This window comes from Capra hircus, chromosome 23 (assembly GCF_001704415.2).
Source record: "Capra hircus breed San Clemente chromosome 23, ASM170441v1, whole genome shotgun sequence".
Taxonomy (NCBI): Eukaryota; Metazoa; Chordata; class Mammalia; order Artiodactyla; family Bovidae; genus Capra; species Capra hircus.
This window is the reverse complement of record NC_030830.1, coordinates 39,606,641-39,620,964: the sequence shown is the minus strand read 5'-3', so window position 1 is coordinate 39,620,964 and position 14,324 is coordinate 39,606,641. Positions and strand designations below refer to the sequence as shown.

The window sequence follows — 14,324 nt, the reverse complement described above, 5'->3', positions numbered from 1 at the left end:
TAAGTGATCTTTCATTTTCTTATAGACTTAAATCTAGAAAAGGATTTTCCTTCTTTGACAACATCTGGCTATCTATTGCCGGGAGAAATATCAATAACCTCAGATATGTAGATGATACCACCCTTATGGCAGAAAGTGAAGAGGAACACAAAAGCCTCTTGATGAAAGTGAAAGAGGAGAGTGAAAAAGTTGGCTTAAACCTCAACATTCAGAAAATGAAGATCATGGCATCTGGTCCCATCACTTCATGGGAAATAGATGGGGAAACAGTGGAAACAGTGTCAGACTTTATTTTGGGGGGCTCCAAAATTACTGCAGATGGTGACTGCAGCCATGAAATTAAAAGACACTTACTCCTTGGAAGGAAAGTTATGACCAACCTAGATAGCATATTCAAAACCAGAGACATTACTTTGCCGACTAAGGTCCGTTTAGTTAAGGCTATGGTTTTCCCTGTGGTCATGTATGGATGTGAGAGTTGGACTGTGAAGAAGGCTGAGCGCCAAAGAATTGATGCTTTTGAACTGTGGTGTTGGAGAAGACTCTCGAGAGTCCCTTGGACTGCAAGGAGATCCAACCAGTCCATTCTGAAGGAGATCAACCCTGGGATTTCCTTGGAAGGAATGATGCTGAAGCTGAAACTCCAAACTTTGGCCACCTCATGCGAAGAGTTGACTCATTGGAAAAGACTCTGATGCTGGGAGGGATTGGGGGCAGGAGGAGAAGAGGACAACAGAGGATGAGATGGCTGGATGGAGTCACTGACTCAATGGACGTGAGTTTGGGTAAACTCCGGGAGTTGGTGATGGACAGGGAGGCCTGGCGTGCTGCAGTTCATGGGGTCACACAGAGTCGGACACGGCTGAGCGACTGAACTGACTATAGGTACTTCCAAATCAGCACGTCTAAAACCGAATTCACCATCTTTCCCATCCAAACCTGCTCCTCCTGTGTTCCTAATCTCAGTGGCACTACCATATAGCCAGTCATGGAAGCCAGAATATAGGTCTTTTTTCCCCTTCCAGAAACAAGCAGCAACAAAGGCAATTCAGTTAGAAAGGATGATCTTTTCAACAAGTGGTGCCAGAACAACTGGACATCCACATGGAAGAAAAATGAACCTAGACACAGACTTTTAATCAATACCTTCCACAAATAACAGCAGAAACCTTAATGTAAAAAACAAACTCTAAAACTTGTAGAACAGAAGAAATCTATGTGACCTTGGGTTTGGCAATGACCTTTTAGATATACCACCAAAAACAAGATCCATGGAAGAAAAAAACCTGGTAAATTGGACTTCATTAAAATTAAAAATTGCTCTGTGAAAGTCACTATTAAGAGAAGGAAAAGACAAGCTCCAATCTTTGCAAAGCACATATCTGATAAAGAACTAGTATCTAAAACGTACAAAGAACTCTTAAAATTCAAGAATAAGAAAATAATCCAATTTTATTTTTTTCAAATTAATCTCCTGGAGTACAGTTGGTTTATAACATTGTGTTAGTTTCTTCTATACAGCAGAGTCAGTTATACATTTACATATATCCGCTCTTTTTAAAAATTCTCTTCCCATGTAGGTCATTACAGAACAACCCAATTTTAAAACGGGAAAAGGTCTGAACAGACACCTCAGCAAAGTATATGTAGAGATGGCAAATAAGCACATGCTCAACCTTGTGCCTCACTGCTGCTGTTCAGTTGCCAAGTTGTGTCCAATTGAGACCCCATGGACTGCAGCACGCCAGGCCTCCCTGTCCCTCACCATCTCTCAGAGTTTGCCCAAGCTCATGTCCCAGCATCAGGGTCTCTTCTAGTGAGTCAGCTCTTCACATCAGGTGGCCAAAGTACTGGAGCTTCAGCATCAAGTCCTTCCAATGAGTATTCAGGGCTGATTTCCTTTAGGATTGACTGGTTTGATCTCCTTACTGCCCAAGGGACTCTCAAGAGTCTTCTCCAGCCCCTCACTTCAAATGCATCAATTCTTCAATGTTCTGCCTTCTTTATGGTCCAGCTCTCATATCCATACATGACTACTGGAAAGACCAAAACCTTGACTATACAAACCTTTGTAGGCAAATGATGTCTTTGCTTTTTAATACACTGTCTGTTTGTCATAGCTTTCCTGCCAAGAAGTAATCATCTTCTAATTTCATGGCTGAAGTCACCATTAGAGAATTGTAAATTAAAGTAACAATGAGATACCACCACACACCTATTAGAATGGCCAAAACCCAAAACACTGACAACACCAAATGCTGACAAGGGCAAGGAGCAACAGGAACTCTCATTCCCTGCTCGAAGGAATGCAAAGTGGAAGACCATCACGCTGGAGGATGGTGCCACAGTTTCTTACAAAATGAAACATACTCTTTCATACAATCCAACAATTGTGCTCCCTGGGACTTACTCAAAGGAGTTGAAAGCTTATATCCACAGAAAAACCTAAACATGGACATTTATAGTAGCTTTATTTTTTTGCCAAAGCTTGGAAGCAACCAAGATATCATTCTGTATGTGACAGATAAATAAACTGTGGTATATCCAGACAATGGAGTATTTGTTTTTGTTTAGTTGCTAAGCAGAGTCTGACTCTTGTGGCCCCGCGGACTGTAGCCTGCCATGCTCCTCTGTCTATGGGATTTCCCAGGCAAGAATACTGGAGTGGGTTGCCATTTCCTTCTCCAGGGGATTTTCCTGACCCAGGGATTCCCACATCTCCTGCACAGGCAGGAGGATTCTTTCCACTGAGCCACGAGGGAAGCCAATGGAATAGTATCCAACACTAAGAAGAAATGCACTATCAAGCCCTCAAGAGGCATGGAGGAAACTTAAATGAGGTGTTTTTTGGCCATACCGTGTAGGATCTTAGTTCCCCAACCAAGGATCAAACCCATGCTCCCGGCACTGGAAGCAAAGCCTTAACAACCGGGCCACCAGGGAAGCCCCCTGAATGCAGACTGCTAGCTGAAGGAATGCAACCTGACAAGGCTACACACTGTATGACTCCTGCTGTAAGAAATTCAGAAAACCTACAGAGACTGTAAAAAGATCAGTGGTGGCCACAAATTTCAGGGGGAGGGAGGGAAGGATGAATAGATAGAACACAGGGAATTTCAGGGCAGTGAAATTACTCTGTATGATATGGAAATGATGAATACAGAAATGGTGAATAAATGTCATTATAGAATTCTGTCACAAAAAGTGAATACCCCTGTAAACTTGAGTTAATAATGATGCATTAATACTGGATCATAAATTGTAACAAATAAATCACACTGATGTAAGATGGAGATAGAGGAAACTGTATGTAGGAGAAAGGAGGGAATGTGAGAACTTATTTTCCCTAAAATTAAACTATGCTAAAAAATTGTCTATTACTTTTTCAAAGGAATTCACTTTCCTCTGAATGCTTATTTAAGTAACTTCTCTGACCAATATACTTAGGCTAATAAGAAGAAAAAGAACAATTTGAAAATTCTGAGGCTGCACCTAGTCACTTCCAATAGTGATTGGTTTTCTGGAATCAACCATCCCCTCTTCGTAATGCATGCTCCTTGAAAAACAAAAGAGACAATACAAAGATGAGTAAAACAAAGATCAAAATTCCTCTCCCAACACTGCAATCTCAATCAGCAACGGTAACCAACTATAATCTAACAGTCAATTGTGCACTAGGATTGGTCTTAAAGCTTTTCTCCTCATCCTATTCATCCAATCCATCTTCCAAGTTCCATAAATTGTTTTTGAAATGTCTCTGAAATCATCTGCTCCTACCATCATCTCTTACCTATACTACTACAAAGAGCTATTAACTGGTCCCTCTCCCTTCAGTCTTGTCCCTTTTAATCTGTTCCCCACAAATTCATTCTAAATTCAATGACTTTTCTAAGATGCAATCCTGATTATGAGGTCATGCTCAGAGTCAATTAGGGGCTTCTTGACATCAGTAGTACAAACAGCTCATATGACCCTCCTGATACTGCTCTGCCTCCCTAACTTCTCTCCTCCTACTTCATAACACTTCATGCTCAATCACACCAAGACACTTATTCAGTTTACACTGTGCCTCCAACCTGTGTCCTCTGCCAGGAGCATTCCTTCCCACCCAGACCACCTCTAAGACTCAAGTCATCAAAGGCAAACCTTCTGTTTCTTAGGCAGCTGAGAACTTTAAACTCCATACACAGCTCTAAGTGAACTTAGCAGTCACTTTCTAATTCAACTGTCTCTCCTACAAAACTGTCTTGACAGCAAAGACAGGACCTTATTTGTTCATAGCTATAGTTACCTCTCGGAGAAGGCAATGGCACACCACTCCAGTACTCTTGCCTGGAAAATCGCATGGATGGAGGAGCCTGGTAGGCTGCAGTCCATGGGGTCGCAAAGAGTCAGACACGACTGAGCGACTTCACTTTCTTTCACTTTCATGCATTGGAGAAGGAAATGGCAACCCACTCCAGTGTTCTTGCCTGGAGAATCCCAGGGATGGGGGAGCCTGACGGGCTGCCGTCTATGGGGTCACACAGAGTCAGACACGACTGAAGCGACTTAGCAGCATAGTTACCTCTGTCTCCAGAAGTCAGCAATTTTTCCTGTCACATAATAAGGACTCCACAAATGCCTGATGAATGAATGGCCCAAGTAAGGGATTTCCCAATTAATACAACTGTAGGTAACATTCTACTTTTGCTTTATTGACTACGCCAAAGCCTTTGACTGTGTGGATCACAACAAACTGTGGAAAATTCTGAAAGAGATGGGAATACCAGACACCTGACCTGCTTCCTGAGAAATCTGTGTGCAGGTCAAGAAGCAACAGTTAAAACTGGACATGGAACAACAGACTGGTTCCAAATAGGAAAAGGAGTACATCAAGGCTGTATATTGTCACCCTGCTCATTTAACTTCTATGCAGAGTACATCATGAGAAACTGGAGGAAGCACAAGCTGGAATCAAGATTGCCAGGAGAAATAGCAATAACCTCAGATATGCAGATGACACCACCCTTATGGCAGAAAGTGAAGAGGAACTAAAGAGCCTCTTGATGAAAGTGAAAGAGGAGAGTGAAAAAGTTGGCTTAACACTCAACATTCAGAAAACTAAGATCATGACAACTGGTCCCATCACTTCATGCAAATAGATTGGGACAGTGGAAACAGTGACAGACTTCATTTTGGGGGGCTCCAAAATCACTGCAGATGACGACTGCAGCCATGAAATTAAAAGATGCTTGCTCCTTGGAAGAAAAGTTATGACCAACATAGACAGAATATTAAAAAGCAGAGACATTACTTGGCCAACAAAGGTCTATTTAGTCGAAGCTATGGTTTTTCCAGTGGTCATGTATGAATGTGAGAGTCGGACTATAAAGAAAGCTGAGCACCGAAGAATTGATGCTTTTGAACTGTGGTGTTGGAGGTGACTCTTGAGAGTCCCTTGGACTGTAAGGAGATCCAACCAGTCCATCCTAAAGGAAATCAGTCCTGAATATTCATTGGAAGGACTGATGCTGAAGCTGAAACTCCAATACTGTTGCCAACTGATGCAAAGAACTGACTCACTAGAAAAGCCCGATGCTGGGAAAGATTGAAGATGGGAGGAGAAGGGGACAATAGAAGATGAGATGGTTGGAGGGTATCACCGACTCAGTGGACATGAGTTTGAGTATACTGGAGGAGTTGGTGACAGGGAAACCTGGCGTGCTGCAGTACATGGGGTCTCAAAGAGTCAGACACGACTGAGCGACTGAACTGAACTGAGGTAACATCATCCTATTAGGCCAAAGTAAAGTCAACTGCCAATAAGGAGTGACTTCAAACTTCACTTATTCAGGTTTATGCATTATATCTACTGCCACTGGCCACTTCAAAGTGATTTTGTGTTTCCTCTAATAGTTTGCCAGAGCCTTTATTTTGAATATGCTTTTTCTTTTTTGGGGGTGCTATTCGTTGTGGAGACCTCTTCCTAGAGGCCTAATAAAAATGCATTTGTATGAAGCCTGTGCACGTAGGTAGGTTTGAAGCTAGGAGGATTTTGTTTAGAATGCTCTTTTGCATGTAAAGCACACTTCTTCCCTGAAATTTTTATGGGAGAGATAAGTGAGCCAAACACATTCTGTTGAAGGGAAATCTAGTCAGTTGCTTGAAAGAATACAGCCCAGATAAAATAAGTACTGACTAGGTTGAAAAGAAATGAACACGTGATTTCAGAGTTGCTGCTTTGACAGCGCTTAAAGATAAATACTGCAGGGAGAGTTTCGGTTTCTGCTGTGTTCACCGTCTCTCCTGAGGTCTGACACATTGAAGGTATGCTTGCATTTGACACACAGCATGTTCAGTGACGGCTGCTCACCTAGCACAAGACACAATGGAGAAAGCCTCGGACACAGAGCAGATGACCTCTTTCTGTTCCGCAGTGTATCCCGGTGTCATTTTTTGTGAATGTGGTCAGGTAGAGTTGGCTTTGCTGTTGAGCTCTGGGGGGGGGCGGTTTTTTTGGTCTCTTTTGGTGGGGTAGGGATGGGCTAAAGCCACAGGAAGAAAAATGTGATATATGTCTCCAGTATTTTGCCTTTGTTTTGTAAGAAGAGTTGAACTAGTTTTGATACCAAGAATAAATGGTGGAAAATGAAAAAAAAAAACAAACACACCTTGATTTCAACCTTTTTCCTGAGGTAAACCTGAACTGCCTTACTTGAGAACCCAGCTCTGAACAGTACTATCTCCCTGCTTCATTTCTCCCTCTTTCATTTCCTCCACTCATTCCTTTCTCCTCTCCTGACAGCAACAAACGTATCTAAGCAGTGAGAGAGATGCGAGAAGATCTGGGCTTCGGTGAAAACCTGTTCCCAGAGAAGCTGTGCTTGGCGTGGCCATCTGTTGGTGAGAGCAGACCAGAGCATGAAAACCAGGGCAGCAACTTGGGGCGTAGAACATCTCCTGAAGCTGACAAATAACAAAGGCATTTAAGGAAACTGAAGAATCACAAGCTGCCACTGTGTATCTGTCCACTGGTGGGAAATCAGAACTGTTCTAAAATGTAAAAATCTGACACTGAATTTACCCACTGTAAACTAGCAAGTCACATTAATACTCACAATGGTTCTTATTTATTCATTGCAATATCAATATAAATAAGAAGAATGAAAAATAAGGCTTGATGGGGATCGGGGATCATTGTTTATCAACAACGTTCTGATCCTGATTCACAAATTAAGCTAATTTATGAAGCAGGGTGGGGGTGAGGGGACAGTTGAAACCACCACCATTATAAAAATTAATCTTTTCATCTTTGCCTGTTTAAATCTGCGGCCACATACGAGTAGTAGGAGTCATGTGGTAGGCAACCAATATCCCTAAAAAGACTTCAAAGATCTAGATCCCCAGTGTTCACCCTCTGGTGTGACCCTGTGCCCTCAAGTGTCACCTGGATTTGAGGGTTCCTTTTTAGCAAACAAAATGTAGCAGAGGCCACAGACGTCTCTGCTGAGATTAGGTAGCAAAAGACTGGTTTCTGTCGTGGGCGCCGTCTCTCACCCGCCTACCCGCTTTCTCATGCTGGGTGAGGGAAGGCAGCTGCCATGTGGTGAGCTGCTCCATGGAGGGGCTCAGGAGGCAAGGAGCTGAGGGCGGTGCAGGCCAACCTCAACAGCCTGACAGAGGCTGTGTCAGTGAAGCCACGCCCAGATCCCCGACCCACAGAAACTGGGAGAGAACACTGTTTAAGCTGCTAAGTTTGGGGGTAATTTATCATGCAGCAATAGACAGCTACTACAGGCTAATTCCTCCACATGTGTCAGAGAAGATCTGAAATGCACCTCAACTCTTAGTCTTAACTGAGGTCCTAAAGTCCCCTGGTGGCACAGAGGGTAAAGCGTCTGCCTGCAATGCGGGAGACCTGAGTTCGATCCTCGGGTTGGGAATATCCCCTGGAGAAGGAAATGACAACCCACTCTTGGAATTTTCTAGTACTCTTGCTGGAAAATTCCACGGATGGAGGAGCCTGGTAGGCTAAAGTCCATATAATCACAAAGAGTCACACACAACTAGGCAACTTCACTTCAAAAGTCCCCTCCAGTGTTCTTGCCTGGAGGATCCCATGAACAGGGGAGGCTGGTGGACTACAGTCCACAGGGTCACAAGGAGTCAGATATGACTGACGCTCGACTTAGCACGCACGCAAAGTGAACATCCCAATAACTGCTTGGGTTTAGTCCCTGGTTAAATAACATTTGCTTCATGACCCTCTGGTACTAATAATTATAATTTGTTATTCTTCTATTCAAGTTGTTGAGACCTCTTATGGCTTAGATTCAAACACTGATTGTATTTGTAAACAAAAATGCTTCAAGTCTAGTCAGAAGGCATTTGTGCTAAACACCCATAGCAGAGTGAATAAAATGGGAAAATCAGAACCTGTACCTGCCAGGAGGCAAAACCTTCTCTTCCACGTGGAAATCACGATTCATTCCAATCTCGCTGCTCAGCTTGGAAACATCATTAACTGTATTTCTCAGGCCTGTGATAGAAAGAAGGTATGACGTACACCCAAAACTAATGTTCTATGTTAATTATATCTCAACTGAAAAAAAAAGAATGTAAGGTGGACACCAGTGAACTCACACAAGTCTGAATTGCGATTTTATTCAGAGATTCACCGTGAGTGGGCTCCAAATTGAGATTCATCCTAGTGACCTAACACACACTCCTCCAACCATTCTAGCCAATTATGTTTTCTGAACTCAAGGCCGCATGACAGAGCCTCTTAGTAGCCCAGTGTGGGGATAAGGGAGGACAAAGAAACTATTTTATTAAAAAAAAAAGAAAAACAGAAAATGAAACTGATTAAAAACCTTTCTCCTGGGATTTCCCTGGTGGTCCAGTGGCTAAGACTTCATGCTGCCAAAGTAGGCAGTCAGGTTCCATCTCTGGTCAGGGATAGACCCCACATGCTGCAACTAGAGCCCACACATGGCAATGAAGATGCCTTCTGCACGGCACAGCCAAAAAAAATTTAAAGATTAAATTAAAAAGAAACTCTCACAAAGTAAAAAAATAAAGCAGCAAAAAAGTAATTTGCAAAAACAAACATTTATCTAAGGGTATTATGATTACATTCTCCTCTTCCTGTCTTTGATGGACATTAAATTCTCCACACAGAAGTACTGAATGGTGTCAATTTCACTTGGTCTTCTAAAGTAGTTTCTAGAATTTAGGATTTCACAAACTAGTAAATTTCCAAAATGATTTTGAGCAAGGGACAATAACTCGCCAACTTTTTGTTTCGTCAAGTATGGACAGTATGAAAACAGCAAATAAAGAAACCACTCTATCACCACCCAAACTATCATTCCATAAAAGAAAAATAGTTTAACCTCCAAAAGAGTAGGAAGGGTCATAATAAAGATTGCTCCTTAAAATGAATCAACTTTAGGTTTAGGAAAAACTCATTGCAGTATCTTTAATTCATTCCACTAAATCTTGCTAGGAATTGTGTCACAAAAGGAAGCATCACTACAAACAAAGCTAGGGGAGGTGACAGAATTCCAGTTGAGCTACTTCAAATCCTAAAAGATGATGCTGTGAAAGTGCTGTACTCAATATGCCAGCAAACTTGGAAAACTCAGCAGTGGCCACAGGACTGGTAAGCCACTAGAAAAGGTCAGTGTTCATTCCAATCCCAAAGAAAGGCAATGCCAAAGAATGCTCAAACTACCACACAACTGCACTCATCTCACATGCTAGTAAAGTCATGCTCAAAATTCTCCAAGCCAGGCTTCAGCAATACGTGAACCGTGAACTTCCAGATGTTCAAGCTGGTTTTAGAAAAGGCAGAGGAACCAGAGATCAAATTGCCAACATCCACTGGATCACTGAAAAAAGCAAGAGAGTTCCAGAAAAACATCTATTTTTGCTTTATTGACTATGCCAAAGCCTTTCACTGTGTGGATCACAAGAAACTATGGAAAATTCTTCAGGAGATGGAAATTTCAGACCACCTGACCTGCCTCTTGAGATATCTCTATGCAGGTCAGGAAGTAACAGTTAGAACTGGACATGGAACAACAGACTAGTTCCAAATAGGAAAAGGAGTACATCAAGGCTGTATATTGTCACCCTGCTTATTTAACTTCTATGCAGAGTACATCATGAGAAACGCTGGACTGGAAGAAACACAAGCTGGAATCAAGATTGCCGGGACAAATATCAATAACCTCAGATATGCAGATGACACCACCCTTATGGCAGAAAGTGAAGAAATAAAGAGCCTCTTGATGAAAGTGAAAGAGGGTGAAAAAGTTGGCTTAAAGCTCAACATTAATAAAACTAAGATCATGGCATCTGGTCCCATCACGTCATGGCAAATAGATGGGGAAACAATGGAAACAGTGACTATTTTGGGGGGCTCTGAAATCACTGAAGATGATGACTGCAGCCATGAAATTAAAAGACACATGCTCCTTGGAAGAAAAGTTATGACCAATCTGCTGCTGCTACTCCTACTGCTAAGTCGCTTCAGTCGTGTCCGACTCTGTGCGACCCTAAACGGCAGCCTACCGGGCTCCGCTGTCCCTGGGATTCTCCAGGCAAGAACACTGGAGTGGGTTGCCATTTCCTTCTCCAATGCTAGACAGCACATTAAAAGGCAGCACATTATTTTGCCAACAAAGGTCCGTCTCATCAAGGCTACGGTTTTTCCAGTGGTCATGTATGGATGTGAGAGTCAGACTATAAAGAAAGCTGAGCGCCAAAGAATTGATGCTTTTGAACTGTGGTGTTGGAGAAGACTCTTGAGAGTCCCTCGGACTGCAAGGAGATCCAACCAGTCCATCCTAAAGGAGGTCAGTCCTGGGTGTTCATTGGAAGGACTGATGTTGAAGCTGAAACTCCAGTACTTTGGCCACCTAATGCGAAAAGATGACTCATTTGAAAAGACCCTGATGCTGGGAAAGATTGAAAGCAGGAGGAGAAGGGGATGACAGAGGATGAGATGGTTGGATGGCATTACCCGACTCGATGGACCTGAGTTTGGGTAAACTCCAGGAGTTGGTGATGGACAGGGAGGCCTGGCATGCTGAAGGCCATGGGTCATAAAGAGTTGGACACGACTGAGCTACTGAACTGAACAGAGCACTAGCATTCGGGAACCACTGTTCTTAGTACAGACCTAGTTGATAACATTCTCATATAACAGGCATACACGGTAGTTATGATTACTTGGTATTAAAAGAGTCATATACAGTAAATCATCTTCTCACGATCTTTCAATAAAGCTTCATAATTTGTTCACAAAAAAGTATTTGGCTCCAAGATGTGGAGGGGATATAAAGCACTAAGATTAACCATTAGTTGATAACTGTTGAAATTGGGCGATGACTAAATGGGGGTTCATCATTCCAGTCTCTGTATTTCTGTGTATGTTTGTTTTCTGTATTTAAAAAGGTTTAAAAATATAAAAAGGAAAAATAAAATTATCTCAGAAGAAAGGTTTCATAGGCGAATGCCTTTGTTCTTAGAAGACACACAAAGTATTTAAAGTCTGACCCTATAACTTCAAGAAAAAATATCTGTCTATAAGAGAAAAAAACAATATGGTAGAATATTAACAATGTGGGCATCCATTGTTTTTTCAACAGAATTTAAATATTTCAAAATAAAAAGTTAAGGAAAAAGGTGACTGTAAAATTTATCAAAAAGGCACAGATGGCATTTCTGTTTAGGCAAACATAAAGGTGAACTTAACCTTGGGTGACAGGAAGGTCTCTAGTTCATCAGCCTCTCTAAAGTCTTTAGTTTCAGGCAAAGTGGCAAAATACAGTCAAATATGCAAACAGACTTGCCGCTAATTCACCAAACACGAAATCAGAACTAAGAAAATCTTCAGAGGGAGATTGAGCTGCTTCCAGCAGTTTATTGAAGGACTGAGGAATACACACACAGAAACACTTCCCAACTTCAACAGATCAGAGCTCAGAACCTGCTTCAACAACACTGGTCTGTTGTCCAAAGTACCACAGCGCTATGCAACTGCTACAGCTGCAAAATTCAGGAACGGGGAGGGCTCAAAGAGAAATTAGACATAAAAAGTAACTAAACAGATTTTTAAAATCCAGATCCCAAGGGCAAAGACGTTTTCAAAATAACTTGTAAGTAACTTAACCAAGTCACCCTGATATACAATATTTTTAAATTTTTTAAAAAGAGGAATTTGGTTATTCAGGTTAGAGCTGTCTTGTCTATAGATTCATTTAAGTAACCTCCTCAAGAACTTAAATAGCCTAAACTGTTTCTACCAAAAGAGTGATTTGCCACCCCAGATCATGTTTGACATCTATAGAAAAGTACCTATGCCAAGGGAGGATTCCAAGCACCCAATTTGCTACTTTTCCTTAACCAGCAGCGACCTCGTGTGGCTACAAGAGAAAGAAATGGGACTGAATTTGAAGAATTTAACTCAGGTGGTTAAGGCACGTGGGCAGGCCTTCCGATTGAGGACTACTTAAATTATCTGGTGATTATTATAAAAGAAATGCTGGATGAATCCCAGTGAGATCAGACCTAAAGAGTGGAAGAGACTTTGTGCCCCACCAGGAACATAAAAGAACACTGTACTATTGTTGCTGTTGTGTGGAGTCAGACTCTTTGCGACGCCATGGACACCAGGCTTCCCCGTCCCTCACTATCTCCTGGAGTTTGCTCAGACTCATGTCCATTGAGCCGGTGATGCTATCCAACCGTCTCATCTCCTCCTGCCCTCGATAAGAGTGAGGCCTGAGCAGCATTGCTAATGCAGTCCACCAAGCACAGAGAGAACACAGGGATCATTTCAGGTCTTTAAACTCTACCCCAGGTGTCTGCCATGTTCCACCTACGAATTAAAAATAACAGAGCATAAACAGGGCTCTGAACTGAGCCTCAATCTTGTCCGATTCAAGAAATCGCTCCTGGGTCACGTCTTTTCTCCAAGACCCCAAACTCTCTGCAGATCTTCGGTTCAATAGGGTGCCTCTGGCCTGAAAGGAAGAGGCTGGGGTTGGAGGAGGTAAGGAAAGAGGGGACGAGAGGAGTGTGGCGGTTCCCACCCGACCCTCACTGAGCACACCCCGAGGGCCGAGGCTGGACCTACGAGAAGGGTGGTCTCTGAGGCTGCTCTTGTCCTCCCGGGTCGGTCCTGAGCTTTCGGGCTTACAGGGTCTGCTCTCTGCGTCGCCAGGGTCCTTCCCAGGCACGTTTTCCTTCACGTCCGTCATCCTGCTGATAGAATCTGGGTGGGGAGGTAAACGCGGGCGCTGTGGGCGGCGGGGAAGAGGGCGCTTCAACTACCGCGGGGGTTGGGGGTCTGGGGCCCGGCCCGTCGCGCCCGACGTGGACCCCACTGAGGGAGCTGGGCGGGCAGCTTCAGGGAGGGAAGCGGGCAGAACGGCCCGGAGGAAGGGGAACCCGAGAAGTGAGCGCTGCCTCCACAAGCGCGACACTGCGGCCAGAGCGGGGCGGCCTTCCCCGCCCGAAGCGCCGGCCCCGGGCCCCCACCAGGGCTCGGGCAGCTCCGGGGCCCTCACCTCTCCCCGGAGGCCCGCAGCCGCTCGTGCGTCGGCGGGGCGGAGGCCCTCCGCTAAGCGCGGGCCGTACCACCGCGGAGGGGCGGCGGGGGGCGGCGGCCGGCAGGGCCCGAGGGGCGGCGTGCAGGCAGGAGGGCCAAGCCCGGCCTCACCCCCCGCGCCCGCGTCAGGGTGGCGCAGGCCGGGCTTTGAGCACAAACCCCGGCCCGTCTCCGGGGCTACGGGGCTGGGCACGTGCCGCCGCCGCGGCGGGCGGAAGCGGCGGTCCGAGGGCCTCTGTCCTCAAGGGCTCGAGGCCGCCGGTGACCTGGCCCGACCCTGCCCGGCATTTCCCGCCCTCCGCGAAAAAGATCATCTGGAACGACCGAGGAAGGGAAGGCGCACCGTTGTGTTTCTTCAGCCTGTTCAGAAAGCTTGAGAAACAAGGGTCCACGGCCAGGCAGGTGGTTTCCTTAGCCCTGGGCGCGGTGCAAAAGGAGCGCCCTTCTCCCATTCTCCAGGTGTGGAAGCCGAGAACCCTGCCGGGTGCTGGTCGGAGCAGGCGTGGGGACTGGGAGGGCGGTACCCAGGGGCTTGTGTGGGTGCTGGGGTCGGATCCCTGAGCTCCAGGGAGCACATCGCCGGCCTTCCTGGGTTCCTGCTGCCCCTGAAGTGATGTGAGGACCTGAGGTGACCCCTCCCCCTCTTCTCCAGTTCCCTGTACTTTGCGGGGGGATTGAGGGGGGTGGTGGCGAAAAGTAAAATTTCCACTCCGCACTTCCA

General features: G+C 44.7%; 1 protein-coding gene across 1 annotated transcript in view; it reads right to left on the bottom strand.

Annotated features, from left to right (window-relative positions):
- TCP11 (t-complex 11) overlaps window positions 1-13,626 on the bottom strand; it is a 31,748-nt gene extending 18,122 nt beyond the window's left edge. The window contains exons 1-3 of the mRNA XM_018038664.1: window positions 13,563-13,626; window positions 13,130-13,267; window positions 8,425-8,521 (exon numbers count right to left, since the gene is read on the bottom strand). Of these exons, the coding sequence (XP_017894153.1) occupies window positions 8,425-8,521; window positions 13,130-13,253 (221 nt within the window). The 5' untranslated portion in view covers window positions 13,254-13,267; window positions 13,563-13,626. The remainder of the gene's footprint in view (window positions 1-8,424; window positions 8,522-13,129; window positions 13,268-13,562) is intronic.